This window comes from Lepisosteus platostomus, chromosome 9, assembly GCF_059453375.1.
Source record: "Lepisosteus platostomus isolate fLepPlt1 chromosome 9, fLepPlt1.hap1, whole genome shotgun sequence".
Taxonomy (NCBI): Eukaryota; Metazoa; Chordata; class Actinopteri; order Semionotiformes; family Lepisosteidae; genus Lepisosteus; species Lepisosteus platostomus.
In genome coordinates this window covers 53,670,189-53,692,004 of record NC_142619.1, presented here as the reverse complement: position 1 = coordinate 53,692,004, position 21,816 = coordinate 53,670,189, and the positions used below count along the sequence as shown (strand labels likewise).

At 50.7% G+C, this 21,816-nt stretch overlaps 1 protein-coding gene and 1 long non-coding RNA gene across 4 annotated transcripts in view; one reads left to right on the top strand and one right to left on the bottom strand.

Annotated features, from left to right (window-relative positions):
* Positions 1 to 16,582, bottom strand: part of srpk2 (SRSF protein kinase 2) — a 70,749-nt gene extending 54,167 nt beyond the window's left edge. For 2 of the 3 annotated variants that reach the window (XM_088645589.1, XM_088645587.1), the window contains exons 1-2: positions 16,464 to 16,581; positions 16,148 to 16,214 (exon numbers count right to left, since the gene is read on the bottom strand). In XM_088645589.1, the coding sequence (XP_088501715.1) occupies positions 16,148 to 16,214; positions 16,464 to 16,479 (83 nt within the window). In that variant the 5' untranslated portion in view covers positions 16,480 to 16,581. Of the gene's footprint in view, positions 1 to 16,147; positions 16,215 to 16,463 lie in introns of all 3 variants that reach the window. The other variant, XM_088645585.1, reaches the window with a different exon arrangement.
* Positions 16,583 to 16,673: 91 nt separating this feature from the next.
* LOC148655237 (uncharacterized) lies at positions 16,674 to 20,882 on the top strand. The gene is made up of 3 exons (XR_015941224.1): positions 16,674 to 16,808; positions 17,627 to 17,782; positions 20,344 to 20,882. It is a non-coding gene; the product is annotated as an uncharacterized LOC148655237 (long non-coding RNA).
* Positions 20,883 to 21,816: the final 934 nt, after the last annotated feature.

The window sequence follows — 21,816 nt, the reverse complement described above, 5'->3', positions numbered from 1 at the left end:
CCAGAGCACGCACAGGTACAGCAGACCAGTGCACTCGCTGCACAGACAGAGCTGCCCCAGAGCACGCACAGGTACAGCAGACCAGTGCACTCGCTGCACAGACAGAGCTGCCCCAGAGCACGCACAGGTACAGCAGACCAGTGCACTCGCTGCACAGACAGAGCTGCCCCAGAGCACACACAGGTACAGCAGACCAGTGCACTCGCTGCACAGACAGAGCTGCCCCAGAGCACACACAGGTACAGCAGACCGGTGCACTCGCTGCACAGACAGAGCTGCCCCAGAGCACGCACAGGTACAGCAGACCGGTGCACTCGCTGCACAGACAGAGCTGCCCCAGAGCACGCACAGGTACAGCAGACCAGTGCACTCGCTGCACAGACAGAGCTGCCCCAGAGCACGCACAGGTACAGCAGACCGGTGCACTCGCTGCACAGACAGAGCTGCCCCAGAGCACGCACAGGTACAGCAGACCGGTGCACTCGCTGCACAGACAGAGCTGCCCCAGAGCACGCACAGGTACAGCAGACCGGTGCACTCGCTGCACAGACAGAGCTGCCCCAGAGCACACACAGGTACAGCAGACCAGTGCACTCGCTGCACAGACAGAGCTGCACAGACAGAGCTGCCCCAGAGCACACACAGGTACAGCAGACCGGTGCACTCGCTGCACAGACAGAGCTGCCCCAGAGCACACACAGGTACAGCAGACCGGTGCACTCGCTGCACAGACAGAGCTGCCCCAGAGCACACACAGGTACATCAGACCAGTGCACTCGCTGCACAGACGGAGAGGAAGGGAACTTCCCCAGAGCACGCAGAAGTACAGCACCAGCAGCAGAACCCTCCTTCCCTTCGCCTGAAACTCCAACACACGTCCAGCAGCCACAGAATCCCGAGCTCCGCAGCGCACATGCCCCCACCACCCCCCACCCTTGGCGCGGTACCTGGCAGAGCGGTGCAGGGCCGGAAGAGTCAGCAGCTGAGTGGCCAGGCGGCACAGCCGGCTGAAGGCCATGGCAGCCGGGGGGCCACGCGGGCCAGGGGGGAGCTGGGAAGGGGGGCTGGCTCCCGGGCCGCACGGAATGATGGGACCTGCGCAAGTGTGGGCATCTGTGGGAGTGGGCGCGACTGCCTGGGTGACGGCCCCTGCCCCTTCCGCCTGCCCCCTCCAGGTCACAGAAAGGCGGGCGGACACTCGGATCGGGAGACGGGGAAAAGAGGCCGACGAGCAGGCAGGCAGGAGGCCCAGTCCCAGCCCCGACGCAGCGCAGATCTGGGAGAAGGAGCTGTGCTTCTCTGAAGCACAGACACAGATCAGAGACAGAGAGGGAGAGAGAGAGAGAGAGAGGTAACCACAGCAGTGCTGATGCTGCTGCTGCAGCAATATAGAGCACAGTGTGTAAGAGAAAAAAAGCAGAGCGAGAGAGAGAGAGAGAGAGATGGGGGAGACAAAAGTGTGGATGGATAAAAGAAAGAGAAAAGAGCCTTAGTGCAGTAATGAAAAAACAGAGGGGCAGAGATAAACGAAGGCAGAGAGCATGAAGGAGGTAAAAAGAGACTGCTGGAGTAGGGGAATTAATGGTGAGAAAGAGAAAGACAACCACAGTGCACGCAGAAAGTTAGATACAGACACATAGCTGCATACAAACAGATCCACATAATGGCATAAAGGAGGACAGGCAGCCAGGACTGAGGCCACAGTCCCACTGCCTGCTGATCTCTGTGGGGAGGACTGAGGGCAGGGCTCCCTCTAGTGTCTGACCGCGGGACTGCAGCTGTCAGGGGCCGCTCTGGGCTTCCCAGCATGCAGGCAGAGCAGTATCCAGGGTTATGCAACTGCCTATATATAAAAAATATCTCCGACTGGCTCATGATGCTCAGCTCTGTTCCTCGACACAGAAATTATGTCTTCATCCCCGCTGCAGCCTCAGAGAAAACTACAGTGGGAACAGATTCAAGAATCCAACAGCACTGGAAAAGTCAACCCGGCGGACCTTTTCAGAATCAACAGCTAACGTTGAACCAGAGGAGACAAGTGGAAATTAAATACATATAAAACTAGGAACAGGAGGTATCTCATTGTACAAAGAGTTCTGGTAGTGTGGAACAAGCTACCCTAATGTGTTGTTAAAGCCAATACTTCTGTTTCCTTCGAGAAGCAGCTGGACAAGAACAATTAGCTACTAATTAAATTTATCATAAAAATTTCCAGACTTTCAAAAAATATCGAAGCTGCTATCACAGTAGATTGTGATATTTGCATTTGTTATCTCATTTAAACACAATATTTTTTTTTTCCCTGTGGTGTTAACACAATTCTGTTAGGGTTCCAATACAGGACCAGCACAGTGTCCTACTGCCTGATGGCCTCGGGTTCCAATACAGTTACCAGCACAGTGTCCTACTGCCTGATGGCCTCCGGTTCCAATACAGTTACCAGCACAGTGTCCTACTGCCTGATGGCCTCGGGTTCCAATACAGGACCAGCACAGTGTCCTACTGCCTGACGGCCTCCGGTTCCAATACAGTTACCAGCACAGTGTCCTACTGCCTGATGGCCTCGGGTTCCAATACAGGACCAGCACAGTGTCCTACTGCCTGATGGTCTCGGGTTCCAATACAGTTACCAGCACAGTGTCCTACTGCCTGATGGCCTCGGGTTCCAATACAGGACCAGCACAGTGTCCTACTGCCTGATGGCCTCCGGTTCCAATACAGGACCAGCACAGTGTCCTACTGCCTGATGGCCACCGGTTCCAATACAGGACCAGCACAGTGTCCTACTGCCTGATGGCCTCGGGTTCCAATACAGTTACCAGCACAGTGTCCTACTGCCTGATGGCCTCGGGTTCCAATATGGGCAGTTGTCTGAATAATAATTGCTTACGCTTATATAGCACTTTTCTGGACACAGAGAGTCAGGACCTCGGTTTTACGTCTCATCCGAAGGACGGTGCCTGTTTACAGTATAGTGTCCCCGCCACTATACTGGGACATTAGGACCCACACAGACCACAGGGTGAGCGCCCCCTGCTGGCCCCACTAACACGTCTTCCAGCAGCAACCTTAGTTTTCCCCAGGAGGTCTCCCATCCAGGTACTGACCAGGCTCACACCTGCTGAGCTTCAGAGGGCTGCCAGGTGGGAGTTGCAGAGTGACATGGCTGCTGGTTCCGGCTGAAGTGCACTGCAGTCCTCAGACAGGGTCTCAACAACAAACCTCTGCCAAACGTCAATTAGTACTGTCGGTATCCCAGGTCAGCTTCTGCTCCTTTGTGTGTGTGACCCGGTGTTATAATCTCTCAACGTCAATGCTAATGACAGATCCTTTCCAAACGAGGCGCGGGGAGGCTGTGTTGCTGTGCAGGTATGGAGAGTGTCCTGTCACTCGTACCACGCCGGAGCACGTGCCTGGGGAAATGACCGCGCTGCCACTTCTCCCACAAAAACACAGAGCACAATCGGCCCAGCACTGCCTGACTGTTATCCAAACTGTACAGATCTCTCATATCGTTTCAACTTCATTGACCCGCTTCGAAAAATAATTCAGAGTAGCAAAACTGAAATATAAAGCTCTTAGTGTTTACTCCTCCGAAAACGTTTAGGTGGTAGAACATGAAACAGATCAAACTGGTGTGCAATAGAGGCTTTTAACTATACAATCCCCCACAAAACCAGGAAAGTATAATTGTAGAGGATCCCTCAAGACTAAAATAAGATAATGCACCCATTAGCAGAATTATTCTGCATTGACATAATGCTATTCAGTAGCACAGACATTCCACATTTGGCACAATCAAGATGCTTGAAGAAAACCAGCCAAGCTACAATCATCACAGTTACATATATATCATGTTAAAAATCCCCGAGCTGCAGACAGAGCATTAATACATTATTATCAACGCCTATCGTGTTGTTAAATACTGATCTAGAGCCCGGAGCAGGGAATCTCTAAAACTGAAGGCTGTGTGTATTCGTGTGCGTTCGTGTTTCTGCGCCAGCCTCTTGCCTGTCCTGCCACCTAATGGAGGATGGAGGTACTGCAGCCGGTCCTGTACAGTATATACACACACACTGGTGGGCTCGTTGAGCTGCAGGGCTCCAGACTAAAACAGTTACTTGGGAGCCACTGGCTAAAAGTAAAGTGAAACGTTTAGGAGCCAAATGACTTTTTTTTTTTAGTCACCAAATTACAGAATCCAAATAGTTCGTCGGCAACGCACCCAATAAACTATCATACGCCTTTGACACATCCATTGCGTTCTTTTTCATGAGCAAGATCTGGGAGGCATCTTGTGTGAACGGTAATTCCTCGCGTGAGTTACATTGGATTTTCAGTTCTTTAAAGCCTTCCTCGGCTGCTTTTTCACAGGCGCTGAAGGTGTCTGCCTTCTGGTACACTTCGCAATCACACAATCACACAATCACGAGCGTTTTTTATGCGTCTGGCGCTCTCCGCGTATTTTTTTTTACCGTTTCCGTTTTGAAAATGATTCGTCCCTTTGAACAACTCAGTTTTCCCTGCAGCGTCCTGACCGGCTCTAGAACAAAAGTCGCAATACATCGTCTGTTTAACTTCATCACAGCCAAGCCAAACGAATTCCTGAAGCCACGGAGTGCCTGAAATGCCGTTCAGACCTTGCTGACGGACGAATCGCTCGATTTAGACGCACCGTCGTCCATGTTCACATGAAGTTCGCTGGGTGAATCTTGAGGATCCGTTTCAGTGGTCGAAGGTCCACCGGGAGGGAGATTCATCCAACTCTTTAAAAAAAGTGTCATTTTACGCTTCACCATTACTCGCAGATCAGCCAGCGTGGGGAACGTGTGCAGTAGCTTCTTAGCTTGGTACCTTTTAACAAACAACATTGTGCAGTGATGAAGGGACGGACTTAAAGGTGCAATTAAGTAATTAAGTAATTAATAAACGCCTCATCACCAGATGAAATTTGACCACATATCCACACAAAATAATGAAGTTTTAGTGTCTGTCGCTATTGCGACTAGATATTAAATTGTCGCAAATCTTTATTTTTTGTCGCATTTGTGACCATTTCAGTGGCAGTCTGGAACCCTGGAGCTGGTATTCCTCAGAGACCTGCTCCAGACTGTTTCGGCACAGAGGCGTCGATGATGTCATTCTGCAGACCTGGAACCTGCCTTCTGTTGTAACACCTGCCTGTGTCTCTTATGTCCTTCGCTTTGTTAAAGGCTGTGCAACCACACAAGAACAACAAAAAGCCATTCAGCCCATCAGCGTCATCTGCTTTGCAAGCAGATGTCGATCCAAGAACTTCGTCAGGTCTTTTCTAGAAATACCCACACAGACAGCAAGGCTTGGCAGCTGTTCCACACTCCCACTGCTCTCGGGTTAAAGAAGGGCCTCCTGTTATTCTGTTCTGAAGCGGCAAGAAACAGCCTGCACTCTATGCTTAGCCAGGGGGTGAGTTAGTGCTACACTGCGCGCACTAAACAGGGTGTCTTTTGACCTACGTCCAGTGCGCACCTGCTTGTCTCTTATCACTACGATGGCTGATGACTCCAGACCCCCCCAGGCCCAGGCCCTGTTCCCTGCTCCTGCTCCCTGCTCCCGGTGTGGGTGAAAGGACAGAGAGGAGTCTCCAGGTCCAGGGTGACAGAGCACAGCAGAACGCAGACAGCCCCTCTGGCTGGAAACAGCACGGCCTGCACCCCTCCCCCAGCCAGACAGGGTCATTCCAAAGCTCACTGAGGACATGGACACAGAACAAAAGGCCAGCAGGGCGCTCGGACACAGACACAGACGAGCTCGAAGCACACATCGAGAGACCGAATGACGTTACAGTGAGATCCTGCAGGCGGACTGTCTGGAATACAGGGCACTGGGAGGTTCTGGTCTCTACATCAGGACACGGGACGGCCCATCCCTGCAGACCGTCCAGACAGAAGCCATCACCCCTGTTCCGGGGCCCACGGGCTCAAGGTGACAGGACGTCACGAAGGAGTGAAGACGAGTTCGGGAAAGACGTCCCAGAGACACTCAAGATTCGGCAGAGATGAAGTTGACCACAGCTGTAAAAAGCCAAATCGGGTTCAGCGGAACAAGCCGGGAGTATTCAGATATCACTCCGTCACGGTCTGCGCTGCAGAAGCACACTGGGGTGTGAGTGAGGCTCTTCAGGCTCTTTCCTGTTTGTGAAAAAGAAAGCAAGCAGGGCTATCTATGCAAAAAGAACCCCCAGCAAAAATCTGGCTGCGGATGTTCAACAGTGCAATCCAATCCATTGCCTAAGGCTTTATATGGCAGTAAAGAGTGGGGTACAATCACAGGCCAAAATAGCACTAAATGAGACAAAAAAAACCTGTAGATGCCCTGCACACATTCTCCAAGTGCAGAGAAAAACACCTGACCATGCATGCAGGGCTGAATTAGGCCAATATCCACGGCTAATCAATATACAGGAGAGAACAATAAAGCATTGATTATATCTAAGAAGAGCAGTGATCTAAAAAGAGCAGTGACCACAGCCTCCTACCATCTCAAGGCTTTGCAGAGCCCAGAGAAGAGCTCCCTCAACCAGCTGGGCCTGAGGCTTGGTGCCCTGAGCTGCACTAATCCCAACAGCCTCAGGACAGCACTGCTACAACAGCACAAATCACAGCACACACCAAACAACACTACACACAAATACAACACAAACTAGAACAGGCTAACGTTCTAGCCCCTAAAAAGACACTGCACACTGGCCAGGGTGAGACAAAGAGAAATAAACCCTGTATAAATACAGCTTGAGTGCCTACAGCCTGGCCATAAAAACCGGGAAACACAGGACAGACTGTGCTCCCACTGCCAGCAGGGAGAAGCGGAGACAGAGACGCACTTTCATCTGCACTGTGAGAAAAACTCAGGGATGACACAAACATTTTCCCCTAAAATAACAAATCAAATCCCAGAATCCCCACTCCTGCCAGAATCAGAAGTTTCCAAACCTCCTCAAGAGAGCTACAGAACAGTATTCAAGATTCAGGATTCAAGATTTCTCTATTTGCCATATACAACAGGTGTATTGGAATGCTCACTCGTTCAGCTGTACCCAGTAACATTAGAGAAAGAGAAAAAAAGGTGCACAGATGGCAAACAGGCATGGACAATAAGTTCAGACAATAGACACTATAATACAGCCAAGACATGACATAGTGCAATCAGTGCATACCTTAACGTGCAGGTGCTAATATGAGCTGTTTAAGATGCAGACTGTTTGGGGGAAGAAACTGTTTTTGAATCAATTTGTCGGTGTTCTGATACTGCGATACCTTCTACCAGAACCCACTGGATCACCAGGATCACTCGTCACAGCCTAAAGGACAGTGAGAGAGCCTCTTAAACAATAATAATGTGGGTTTGTTTGTTGTAAATGTCTTCTAATTGTTAATGTTTTGGCCACACTGTAATTCATCGGTCATGCCAATAAAACTCGTTGGACTTGAAATTGAAATTTCATACAATATCCATAAACACTTACTGATCCGCCTGGCAGAGCTACTTTTCTCTACAGTCAAGTATACATTTAAAAAAAGTCACCCTTTAAGAAATGAGAACCGAAAGCTGTTGTTACTCAAGTGACTGATCGGTTAAGGCAGGGCGCTGCAGTAATGACACAGGAGAGAGGGGTGTACCAGTTACCAGGCACTGGAGAGAGAGCCCTGACCTCTGTTCTCAGTGCCCTCCGTCTCCATGCATCTCAGAGTTGCTACAAACAGACGGCCTGCTCTGTGGTTTCCAGGCTATTTGAACTGAAGAGCTGCAGTTGCAGGGAGAGGCTGGGCAGAGCTGGATCTTCTCGACCACAAGCTCACAGGCTCTGGAAAGGCAGGTCAGACAGCTGGGATCGCAACAATGGGAAGAAATAACATTCTCCCATTCATCCACACAAAAGCACAACTCAGAAACCAAAACCAGAGAACTGCCCGGTTCATTGTTAGGCTCCACAAAGCACATTTACTGGGACACAGAACTGAAGACAACATTTCATTATAAGGCTCATTATATGATTCAGGTGTCTCAGAAAGAACATACAGTATCACTATATATACTGCATTATCCTTTTCCTTCTTTAGGCACGCAAAACTAGAAAAAGCCTTAAGAAGACCTAGTATTTAAGACAGATCACAAACAAGAGGGGGCCGTTAGTCCCATCTAGCTAGTTTGATTTCTCTTTTCTCAAACCTCTGGGCTGGTAGCATTAAATCAAGCTCAGTACTTACTGAAGAAAATAAGAGGAGAGCATTTGGCTCATCTGGCTTGCTTGATTTCTCATAGTAATGGACCTTTTCTTAAAAACGTATTTAAAAACAGAATGATTACATACGATAAGAGGCTGTCCAGCCCATCTATTTGGTTTGGCTGCTGGTAGCAAACTGCTCTGAGGGTCTCATTATTGATTACTGAAAAAAGCCAGGGTATCAGCTTAGAAAATATATCGCCCTTACCAGAGTGCCAGCCTGTCACATTTTATTTCACCTTTTACAATGAAAAACTGAATGCTCAAACTGAATACTGTTGTGGAGGGGAGGGGGGGCAGGGGGGAGGTTAAATGTTAGCAAAATATGCAAAGAAAAACAGAAAAGTAAAATACATTGATTGCATAAGTACTCACAGTCCAGAATCAGTCCTGGTGGAAGCACCTCTGGTCACAACTACAGCTGCTAGACTTCTGGGGTAAATCTCTACTAAGGTTGAATGCTGGGATGGTGCAATATTTGCAAAATTGTTTGACCTCTGTCAGGTGGGTCGGGGTTGATTCATTATTAAAGTCTCGTCACAGATGAGACATGGTCCTATAATATAACGCAGGCAGCCAGCTCCACGCCTGACAGTAAACATGGTGCCGACTGGAGCGGTGCTTTGCGGTGGATTTGGGCCAGACGTCGAGCTGTGCATTTAGACCAAACAGATTCCGATTTCGTCTCGACTGGCCACAAAAGCCTTTGCCACATGTCTGCAGTATCACTTAAATGCCTGGTTGTAGACTCCATGTGGGGTCTGACAGGGATTTTCCACTCCGCCACAGACTGCAGACTGATTTTGCTGTGGAATCGTGGACATTTTCTTCCACCTCTGGTGCCCGAGCTCTGGAGCTCTGGTCAAAGCTGTCGTCGGCCTCATCAACCCTGCACTGCGCTCAGCTGCTCGAATTGGGCGGGCGGCCAGTCTGGGCACACCCGGGCAGTTTCTGCGTGGAGCAATACACCTTCCACTCCTCCACCAGCAACAGCACTGCGTTCAGGGGCACTGAAATGCTTCTATATTCTGCTCAGTATCTGTGCCTTTCTACAACCTTACCCTTGTTTTGAAAGCTCCTTGGTCTTCATGCTTGAATCTTTGCTCGAAATTGCCTACCTGACTGAGGAACATTACAGAGGCAGTACCTATTCTGAACCACTATTGCATCTAAAGCAGATTTGGTGCACCTTAACTAATTCAGGTTTGTCATACCAAAGAGGCTGAATATTTAAGCAATTATGATCGATTATAAGCAATTATTGTTTACTGCATCAACATCATTCTGTTTCTTTCTATCAAAGGTCCACAAAATATATAGTCAGAAAATATTTTTGAACTTCATATTACCTTTCCTACATTTATGACTAGTGTGTTGCAAATAATGTATCTCAGTGCCGTCAGTATTGTAATAACATTGCTGGGATCTTTCCCAAGGTCTTTTCCGAGGTTGGGGACAGTGGTCTTGAACTCCAATTCAAACTATCCAGTTAACTTACAAGTAAGGAACATAACCCCTTCTCCATGATTATACAGAGAGACCCTGCAAACCCAGCTGGGCTCTGGCCCTTGCGAACAGAAATAAGAGGATTCTTTATTCTGCAGGATATTGTCACCTTGAATAAACAGGGGTCCCTCTTGCTGGTCCCCAAGGGCTGTAAACTAAAAGGTTAGGAGTGCATCTTTAATGCGTTGTTCTATTAACTATGAAGAATGATCCAATGTGACAACGTCATCCTTAATTGTCCCATTAACACTTCTTCGCAAGTCGTAAAACAACCCACAGGCACTAAAACATTCTGAGGCTGGGAAGGAGTTTCGAACTTGTCACATCTATCAAACAACGGGAGCGATGCAGTTAATTGGGAGCTTGGGGTGAAACGAGGAGGGGTGCCACCCCAGATCCCAGATGACTGCTGTCTGCGCCCCAGTTCTGTGGCAAGCTTTATTTCCACACACACCCCCCGCGCGCTGGCTGCCTGAGTCAATCCCCCCTCAATTCAGAAGGAATCAGGCAAGAGAACAGCCTCTACCTGACAATCTGTCAGCCTTGCTGTGACCGAGAGGGTATTTGTGACGGGGGACAAAGGGAGTCGGGAAGCAGAGGAGAAGAGAGGAATCAGGGGAGGGACAGAGAGCTCTGTTCTCTCCTGCTGGAACACTCATGTATTGGTACTGCCAAATACTTCTCATGCCACTAAGGCGAATTTTGAATTTCAAAATGTGAGAGAAATACCAACAGAGAAACAATGAGGGAAAAGTGGAAGAGAGAGAGAGGAAACTGGGGAGTTTCTATTGTCCTGCCAGAGTACAGGGCTAGAGACATGCTGCTTTTGTGTAGAACACAAACAACATGCTGTTTATTTTAAGTCTCCTCTATTGTGCTCTGAATACTCCGCAATTGTGGCGGCACTGGTTCAGCCTGTCAGGGCAATGAGCTGAGCGCTCACAAACTGAAGGTCTGCAGTCTCCAAGAGCCCTCCCCTCCTAGATACGTCGGCCCAGCTTTTATCTGTCTGTAACTCCATGCACACAACACACCACAGAGCAGGCACCTGCAGTAAGCTCCACAGCTGAAACGCTGTGTCTCGTTTCGTTTCCTTTCAGCATGGAATAAGCCTTCACCTGGTCCAGAGGTAAAGCCGCATGCAGAAAAGCAGGACTGCTCCAGGGTGTGGAAAGGGCTCTGCAGCCGAAAACGTGTGTTTTTTCTGCTATCTGGTGCAGAACTGACCCCTCTTCCTTTGCACACTGACATAGCTCCCCACCCACACCTCTGTGCATTGCTGCCCATCCCTACCTCCCTGAACAAAGTTCGCATGGTCCAAAACTCAGCTGCCCTTCTTCTGACACGCTCGAGGCCCTGTGACCACGTCACCCGAGTCCTGACTCGTCCGCACGGTCTTCTCATTACCCACAGCACTCAGTTCCAAATTGTACGTTTCAAGTCTTACACAACACATCCACACAATACCTAGCATCTCTCCGGACTCCCTGTTTCAAGCAGGGCCGTTTATTAGTATCGTACCTTCTGATTGATGCCAGCATCCCAGGACGCTCACTTTCAGCAACTCTGAAACTCTCTCCCTGCCGCTCTGAGAAATGTGACAGTTTCTAATAACAATAATAATTGCTCACACTTATATAGCCCTTATCTGGACACTCCACTCAAAGCGCTTTACAGGTGATGGGGACTCCCCTCCACAACAGCACCCAGAGTTCACCAGCTCTCAGTGGGGAGGAGAACAGAGTGACGAAGCCAGTTCAGAGAGGGGGATTATTAGGAGGCCATGACTGGTGAAGGCCAGGGGGGAAATGTGGCCAGAATACTCCAAACTGGGACATTAGGACCCACACGGACCGTAGGGTGAGCGCCCCCTGCTGGTCCCACTAACACCTCTTCCAGCAGCAACCTCAGCTTTCCCAGGAGTCTCCCATCCAGGTACTGACCAGGCTCACACTTCTGAGCTGCAGTGGGCTGCCAGTTCTGAGTTGCAGGGTGATACAGTTTTAATATCTAGACTAAAAACTGCTGACGTAAATGGGCACTGAAATAAATCCTTGTAAATCCCTGTATCCAATAGGCATGTACAGCAAAGGCAGGAGGAGATATGTCTACCTACATTATCTAGACTGCATACATTAGAAATTCTTGACGGCCTCCTGTCTCACTCTGTCTCACTCATTTCAGACACTGTGCCTCAGGCCTTATCAGCTTCAACAGTGAAACATGAAATTCCAGCCCGATTCCATAAATGCCAACTGCGTGTGGAGGGGTCACTCTTCCTTATAGAGGACATAGGCTGGGGAATGTGCAGAATACTGCACCTCATCAGGTGAGGCTGTAAGAGCCAACACCCTGAGGGCATAGAAACGCTAATCGGCTCCACCCCTGGGTGAGAGACGCCGAGCAATAACTCAACAGAGCCGGCGGCCCAGCGTGTGATCTCCTGTCACGGCCGGGGGAGCAGAAAGTGAGCCCGTCTGAAAAGATTTTACTGTTGTAAAACGTTTGCAAATGTTCTGCTAGGTGTTACTGCTTTAGCTACATTGTAAATTCATCTCACGCCAATAAAGCGCTCAGAATTTGAATGAGCAGCCCAGCTCAGGTCTGTTCAAGAGAAAAGTTACTGCTGCTCTGGACTCCGTCCAGAGGAGAACAACCAGATCCCTTCCAGGTCTTGGGAGAGCGTCCCGCACTGACAGGCTGGAGGAACTGAGCAGAGAAGACAGTGGGGGGCGCTGGTACAAGTATTCAAAATGCTCAAAATCACTCAGCCCAGCGGATTTCTTCTGCTGAAGGGTGAAACACAAACCGGGGAGCACCAGTGGAAACTGTGTGGAGGTGCATTTAAAACTGAGGACAGGAGGCACTTCTTTTACGCATGGGGTGGTGGGAGTGTGGAACAAGCTGTCCATTGTTGGTTGAGGCCGCTTCCCCGGCTTCTATCGATTAATGGCTGGACGAGATCCCAAGGATCAATTAGCCACTAACGACCAAAGGGGCTCGAAACAGAGCCTCTTTCTGATTGCAGCTTTTCTTGTGTGTGAAGTGCAAACACTTCTACAGATAAGGCTGAGGTCAGGGTTCGAGACAGAGCTGAAGCCATTAAACACTGGCAAGCGCACCTGTGTATACAGCAGTGGTTCAGAGTTTACCAGGCGCTTTTTCTGCGTGTTGACGGTTTTCTGCCGGGCCTCACATGTTCGTATACAGTGCGTGCACGGGAGCACACACCTGTGCATGCTCTCTTCCTCCTCCTGCACCGAGCCCGTGCTGCTCTAGAAAGGCCTGGCTGCTGTCTGGTGACTGGGACAGGAAACCTCTGTCCCCGGCACCTGCTCTTTCGTCCCGGGACTGCAATACCCGGCTCAGATTTCAGGGCAGGGGGAGGCTGTCCCAAAGGGGAGGACAGTGTTACTCCGGCGTTCGGTTCGGATATTTGTTCCGGTTGTGAATGCGATTGTGAAGGCCAGCTGGCGGCGGGTTCCTCTGTTCAGCAGCGGGCTGGTAGAGTGCTGGGCTGCTGCATGCTGACGCACACGGATGCTGTTAACGCTACTGTCACCGATACAGCAGGCTAACCAGCTCTGCACCTCAGAGGCTGTGGGGTCCGACGGCTTCCCTTCACTGCCCAGCTGAAGAAATGATGAGTAGCAGTCTCCCTTTCCCCAGGTCCTAGGCCAGCGGACTGGGAAAACACACAGGGCTACAGCTCTCAACAAGCCGGGTTTGGCACCGATGCTGAAAAAACATTCCTGCCAGAACACAGGAACAACCTTTCTCATTAAGACCTAGCCACGTGCAGCACTGTGCAAACTTATTAGCGGTCTCCTTGTCTTCCGCACTTTTCATTCGATATTCCTACGAAATCCCACCGCTGTGACGGCAAATTCTGGGGTCACTGTAAAAATGATCCATTTACAGCCCACTCTTCTGATGGCGCAGTGCAATTAAAAGAGACACAAGAGCAAGAGCAGAGGAAACGATATGATCAAAGGGGAAAACACATGGGAGTAGAACACTAGTTCGAGCTTCTGCGCAAGAAAACAGGGAATCGTGAATCCGCATAATTTAATTCACCCTGGCGTGCCGCTTGGGAAACAAGTTCTGAATAGACAGAACTTTATATTCCGAAAGGGATGCCATCCCACATCCACAACACACTTCCAAGAAAATAATTGCCCATAGATAGGTTTGCGAGAAAACCTGAGTGAACTCGTCTTTGCGGTTAATTAACACTTATTACGTGCACAAGCTAAACGAATGCCAACTCCTGTGAGCTGGGACACGGCTATGTGCCCGTGCTACACAGACACTTCAGAATCAAGCAGTTCCTTTTTTTGGGGTCCTCCTGAAGCTTTATTTTTTGCCCCTTTTTTCCGGTTGAAAGTTTTAAAAGCCACCTGGCGGGTATCCAGTCGGGGAGACTCACCGAGGGGCAGTTTAAAGAAAGGCAAGCGCGCTCGGACCACCAGGACATCGATGACAGCAGCAGACGGCCTCCCCCCCCCCCCCGTCCAGGCCCTGGCCTCCTGGTCACCTACACCTGCCCCCCCCCCCCCACACACACACACTCTGCAGTGTCACAGGCGGCTCACTCACCCCGAGCCCCGCTCCCATCCCAGGGGGTGGCGCACAGGAGGGAAGGAGCTGGCTGGCTGGCGGCCGGGGCGCGCGCCCCCCCCCCCCCCCCCGGGCTCTCCGCCCGCGGCGCGGCGTGTGGGCGCGCCGGCCCGAGCAGGAAAGACAACTGGACCGGAGCTACAAAGCGCGTCTTTGCAAGAGTTGGTTTCAGAAGGGGTGTAGAGTGTGAGCATGTGTGTGTGGGGGGGTACCGACTGAGAATAATATTAAGAATAATTCCTCACACTTACACAGCGCTCTTCTGGACTCTCCACTCAAAGCGCTTTACAGGTAATGGGGATCCCCTCCACCCCCACCAGTTATAGCCCCACCTGGATGATGTGACGGCAGCCATAGTGCACCAGTACACTCCCCACACACCAGCTCTCAGTGGGGAGGAGAGCAGAGTAATGAAGCCAGTTCAGAGAGGGGGATTATTAGGAGGTCTTGACTGGTTAGGGCCAGGGGGAAATTTGGCCAGGACACCGGGGTGGCACCCCTACTCTTTTTGAGAAACGCCCTGGGATTTTTAATGACGACAGAGAGTCAGGACCTCGGTTTTCATGACAGTTCATAACAGGAGAGGAATTTTGTTTCTGTTCTTTAAGGGGAATAAAGGGGACAACAGAGCAGCCTTGCTCCCTCGCTGCTCCCCGAGGGGGGAATGTCTGCAGGGCCCGCGGGGTTAGGGTTCCTGTTGAATACTTCCTCCCAACAAACAGGCAGATGAAGAGTTCAGGTCGGAGTTCACTTCAGGAGTCGAACTGACAGCCCCCGGGTCGCGCAGAGGCCCGAACAGCGAGGTTCCAGCGAGCAGGATTTGGGAGCCTCTGCACAGACAGATGCTGTGCCCAGGGATCCCGTTCACAAGCCCGTTCTGCCCCAGCCAGCGCCGTGTCAGCCCCGGGCGGGGGTGGGACGCCAGCTCCGTGGCGGCAGCGCCGCGCGCGACCCCCCCCCCCCCCCGGTGGCCCGCCATGACCATGACGTCACCCGGGCTCCCCTGCCCCGGTCCCGCGCGTGGCGGAGCCTCGAGCTGTGCGCGCGCGAGCAGAGCGCCTCTCGCCTCCAGCATCACATCGCTTCGGCACGGCGGCCAGGCGCTCTTGAACGCGGAAGCGTTCAGAAACACGGGACCGGCACACCGCTAGAGCTGCTACGTTACCGTCGCTTGCGTATTCAGTGTTTTTTTTTCCGCCCCCACCCAGCCGGTTTTGGGTGAAACTCTCTCTTGCACCTCTCGCACCTCTCGCACCAACGATAGATGTCAACGTCAGTCAATTCTCGTCTTGCAGCAGCGGAGCCCTGTACACCCCACCCCCCTCTCCGAACCACCAGCAGGGCAGCAACTCGGCTCGGGGGCTCGAACTGCACATCACCTCACATCACAGCCCGGTCCGGCTCCAGCAGCCCAGCGCCCGGGCGAGGAGGTGGTCTGGGCGGGCTGGCACCAGCGGTAGACGCGGCACAGCCTGTCCCGCCGGCTCCAGAGCCACCGTCCTCCCCCCCCGCCCCCCCCCTTTGGGGCTGCGGATCGTTGCCAATAGCAACTTCCGACACCACGGCCGGGCAGCCCCGGGAAGAGGAGTCGGAGCCGCTGCCCCGCTCCCTCCCTCGGCACCCAGGGCACCACGACACCCCCCCCCCGCTCCGCCATCGCGTCTGTGCGCCGAGTGTGCCAGTGTCAGCTCTCCCGCTGTCAGCGCTGTCAGAGGGGGCGCCTCCGCCGCCGCCCTGCAGCCCCGGACCGCTGCCTACCTCCGGTGATGGGCTGCCTTGTCCTTCTTCCCCTTCGGCCGCCGCTTGCGGGCCTGGATGGCCAGCACTGCGGTGGGGATCGCGGGAGGGCGACCCGGGAGCCAGGCAGAAGCAGGGGAGGGAGAGAGAGAGAGAGAGAGAGACGGACAGACAAGAGCGACACATCAGTTTGCCGGTTTCAAAAGCATCGCCCGCCCTCCGCACCGCCGCCACCACCGCCGTGCGGAGCGCACAAACACACCCGAGCCCCCCGAACCTGCCCCCCCAGCCCGGCCCAGGACGCCCGAGGCTTTGCGTATGAAAGAGAGCCGGTTACCCTTCCGAGAGCTCATGTTGGTATCCTTCTCCACCTCGGCGAAGGCGGCCGGGATCTCTCTCTCCGTCCGTCTCTCTCTTCCCTTCACCGCCTCTCTCGGGGATGCGCGCTCCCCCGGCCGTCGTCGGGAGGCGCGCACCCTCCTCCCAGCCAGACAGGGGGGACTCGGGGGCGCGCTCCGCTGTCAAGACCCAGCGTCGCGGGCGCGCGCAGGCTTACCTGAGCCGAGGCAGGTGCAGCGGGAGAGAGAGCAGCGGTTGGTTGTTTTGGGCGCGCGTCCCCGGCGCGAGGTGACGGGTGAGGTGATCGTTGTGGCCCGCAAAACAAAAACGATGACGCAGACAGGTCAGTTACTCGTGGTAACGGCGACCCGCGCGCCGAACGGTTAGTCTCCGCGGTCCGAAAACAGCGGTTCACACCACAGTCTTTAATTTAACCGCAAAGTGAATATATGAAAAAAAAAATAAAGCAGTATTCCCGTTTTGTGTTGCCATGTGATCTCCAATATTTACAAAAGGTCCCGTGCTCCGAGATTGTATTTCAATTAATGTAGCTCTGAAAGTCCAGGAACAATTGAAAATAAATGAATAAAGTGTAATGTGCTGTTTGTGATTAAAATATTGTGCGGTATTACTCTAATTTACTGCATCGTTGTGTTGAGGGCGGTGTATTGGATTTTTAATTTCTATAGTTCGTGAGAGTACAGCGGTGAGGAGAGATTTTGAGGTGTAGTTGTGCTGAATCATTGTATACACTGCACGACCTGAACTAAGCTTAATAAAGGTCAGAATAACAACACAATACAGTGAGGATTCAACGTCTGTCTTTTATCCGACAATAACTAGGAAGCCCGGCACTGAGGGAATACTAGATCTTGTGGTTTTAAAGAGATTCGAGCTCCCAAACAAAAGACATCCAAGAAGATTAACAGTTCTAATCCATCAAAAGGAGATACAATTGTTTCCTTTCTTTCCCATTCACTTTTCTTCCGAGGAAAGCTAACACAGAGTGCCAAAAGGCATACACTCTCCACATAAAGGCCTTTAAAAGTGTGTGGGAGTCTCTGAAATCGGGCATCTGTAGTGTTTCAGGATTTATATTTATCATTTTGTTCTACCTCTTAAACCTTTAAACTTGTGGTCCTGACTAAGCTCTCATTATAGGGCAATTGTAAGAGCTGTGGACAAATTCGGTTCTGTGGCTGCACGATCCTGTCTCCTTCAAGTGCCTCTTTCCTTCAGTTGGTGAAGCTGATTTTACCTGCCGCCCTGTGTGTACCTGGGGCTGCTGGGACAAAATGGGAGCTGCACATCACCCAGGTGAGGCAGCACTTCAGGGGTGAAAGAAGTGGGTCTCTGCTTTGGGATGAAGAACTCAGCACACATGTAGTTGTATTTATTATTATTATTATTATTATTATTATTATTATTATTATTATTATTAAAAGGAGAAGAAGGGGTGTTTTGTTTCTTTTTGTTTTGTATCCCTCAGGCTACTTTAATGTAATGCCCATCTGAATAATCATCATCATCATCATCATCATCATCCTTATTATTATATTGTGCCTTTAACCGTATCTTTTCAAAGCACTTTAGGGGAACAGTAAAAAAACAGATAACACAAATGAAAACAGCAACAAAGGAGATAACAAAATTAGCACAAAGCAACACAAGGGATTAGAAATGCAGTAGAAGACGCCATTAGCAAACACAGACACCAATTCAATACAAGCCTTTCAATACAAGAAGGTTTTGAGTCTGGACTTCAGCATTGCTATCCTTGGGGATAGATTTCCAAAGCTGTGGGGCGTAGCAGAAGGACTTGTCAACTGTGGAGTGTAAACGCGCTTGGGGAAGAAAGGGGAGACCAGAATCAGATGAACGAAGATTTCGAGGTGGGGAGTAGGAAGATAATAAATCGGACAGGTACTGAGGTGCCAAGTCATGCAGAGCCCTCTAGGTGAGCAGGAGGATTTTGAAGTCGACACGAAACCTGCCAGGAAGCCAGTGCAAGGCCTCCAGGACAGGAGTAATGTGATCACTTGCACGCAACCAGGTCAAACTTCCAGGTGCTGAATTCTGGACATACCAAAGTATGTTTGGTGTGGATCTAGACACCTCAGTGAGTAGGGAGCTGCAGTTATCATTTCTGCAAAAAATGAATGTGTTAACCAGCTTTGCTGTTAATTTAGAGACAAAAAATAAAATGTGTTCTGGCAATATTTCTAAGATGGAAGAATGATATATTTACAATATTTTGCGCATGTATGTCAAAGGTCAACAACCCCAAATTCTTTTTTTTTTTACTGAGATTCAAGCACAATGCCGTCCACATGTAGGGTTACTGAATTGGCCCTGGATACAGTAGTTGAGGTGCTGATAAGAATCACTTCAGTCTTGTTGCAGTTTAAATGAAGAAAACTTTGGGTCATCCAGTATTTTATGTCAGAGCTGCAATTAGAGAGCACAGAGACAGCTGCTTCAGTGTCATGTTTAGGCTGCACGTAGATTTGAGTATCCACTAGTTAAGAAATGATCATTCTGACCATGTGATTTTAAAAAGTGACCAAGCAAGAAGACCTAACTGCAAAACAGTAGGTAAAAATGCTGCATATTACAGTATAAATTGGTCCAGACATCAGTTGCTTTGGATAAGCACATTACTCAAGTGAATTAATAAAAATATTATTGTAGCATAGTGCAGGGTTATTACAATAGCCCGCTTTCCAGTCTTACTGCATTCTATTGTATTATTGCTGCCCACGGCAATTCGGCTATTAAAAATAATCATAATGTTGTCATGGAAAAAAATGACTTCATATCAGGCAATTCAGCAGAGCTAGTAATAACAGTTCAGACAAGGCGTGCACTCACTCGGTCCTTCCCTCATTGATAAGATGAAGCTGTGTAGCTCAGAATAATTCCTGAAAATGAGCTCAGATTGTGTAGTTTGGCTGAGCCACGTGGCATGAGTTTTCTGTCCCAGCCCAGCCAGTATTCCCTCTGTGCCAGGCCTCCTAGTTATTGTCGGATGAAACTGTGACCTGGGAGTGTTATCTGGTTGCAGTTCTGCACAGTGCTGTCCTCTCATAGGGTCATTCTGTCCACCACGTAAATGGCCTCTGTCCGGGGAAATTAGAAGTATTTAAATTTCCTCTAAAGGCTTTGACAAAGTCAAACGACCACGAACTGAGATCCGTGCCGGGTCTTGTGGTAGACCCTATGCGATGCGGTAAGAGCTGGAGAAAACAGCAGGCGTGGTAAAAGGGAACACACAGGGGTTTAATAGTGCACAATAATAGTGACAGTCCGTGAGACAGTGAACGGGGGAGACAAAGAACGGCATCCAAATCCAAACAGGTCCAAAGGCAGGTCAGGGCACAGTCCGGGAGTCCAGCGGCGAGTAATCCATCCTGGGACACGACAAGGTTAAAATCCCCGGAAGGGGGGAACACACGGAGAGACAAGACACAGAGGTCCAGGGGTGATGGGGCGGGATCCTCCAGACCCCGGGCTCAGGAAGCGGGAGGTGTCGGGGATGAGGCCTCTGCCCTCAGGAGACAGATGTAGGGTATCCTGGTGCCAGGGGGGCCTCGTGACATCCGTACCCTAATGTTGAGCCCCGAGGACTGGAGGAGCTGGTCTTTAAGTAATACACATAACAAGGTACACCTGGGGAGTTAGCAACAATTACAGGAACAATAACGAGTGGAGCGCCCTCTAGGGAGGGATGTCGGGCGTGACAACAAGTGGAAATACAGATGGAAGTGCATTGAACACAGAGAACTGAGAGTTATAACTTTCTTTACACAAAAGGTTGTGGGAGTATGGAGCAGGATATCCACCCATGTTTTTGAAGCTGATACCCTGGCTTCTTTCAGGAAACAGCTGGATGAGATCCTCGGATCAATTACCTACCTCTCGTTTGTAACCGTTCTTATGTTCGGGAGCTTCGTGAGACAAATACCACCAGACTTCACACGCCGCCTAACCCCCAGCCAGAGCGCATGAGCATGGACGTCATACGCACGATTGCATCAGCTCGGTCCGGCTGGATCAGACACACTCATCGTGCGATCCCAGCCCCTGCGCCCAGTGTGCTTGGTTTTTGTTTTTGGAGTTTCTTGGTAGTCGGCTGACTGAAGACTCTCCCCTGACACCCAGCTCAGAGAGGAAGCAGCCGGACCAGACCTGCGGCTGGGCAAGAACCGAAATGCCAGGGAATGGCAGAGGGGTTGCGGGTTCAGATCCCAAGTGGGGTGCTCCTGTCTTGCCCATGAATGAGGTACTTTGCTCACATCTGCTGTGTAAATGGGTCTTTAGGTCAGATGGTAAAATACATGAATAATGATGAATAATGAAAAGAGAGGGTTACTCAACTCCTTGGTATGTCTGTTGCTGGTATCCTTTGCTACCTGACCTCGGGGACTTTCTCACTACCTTGCATTAATAATAATAATAATAATTGCTTACATTTATAACGCGCTTTTCTGGACACTCCACTCAAAGCACTTTACAGGTAATGGGGACTCCCCTCCACCACCACCAGTGTGCAGCCCCACCTGGATGATGTGACGGCAGCCATAGTGCTCCAGTACACTCCCCACACACCAGCTCTCAGTGGGGAGGAGAGCAGAGTGATGAAGCCAGTTCAGAGAGGGGCATTATTAGGAGGTCTTGACTGGTAAGGACCAGGGGGAAATTTGGCCAGGACACCGGGGTTACACTCCTACTCTTTTTGAGAAACTCCCTGGGATTTTTAATGACCACAGAGAGTCAGGACCTCGGTTTTACATCTCATCCAAAGGACGGCACCCGTTTACAGTATAGTGTCCCCGTCACTATACTGGGGCATTAGGACCCACATGGACCACAGGGTGAGCGCCCCCTGCTGGCCCCACTAACACCTCTTCCAGCATTACTCACCCATGTTGTGCTGAGCTGTAGCTACGCCAGCAGTTACAGTGCGGCACAGCCAGTATTGCATGTACTTTAGCCACGTGTTCCCCAGCTGGGCCGGCTCTGGATCCTATGTGTCTGAAGTGATTTTGTACACTCGCACAGGAAAAACTGAACGCGCAGTCCATACGGTAAGGGAAGGCCCAGGAGATGGCGTCAGGCTGCAGTCTTGGTGAGCTCCGTTATCTGCCCGTGCTGTGACGTGGGAGTGTGATAGGAAATGGCTCTCGCTGTGCGGGTGACAGGCCAGGCTCTCCTGTGCGGTGGTGTCTCTGCCTCACTCAGGGGATCGCAGACCCTTGGACCCCTGTTTTAAAACTGACAGACCTCACAAAGAAATAGCCATATTTAATTGAAATACGCTATTGAAAATACCGTTTTAATTACCAAAGGCG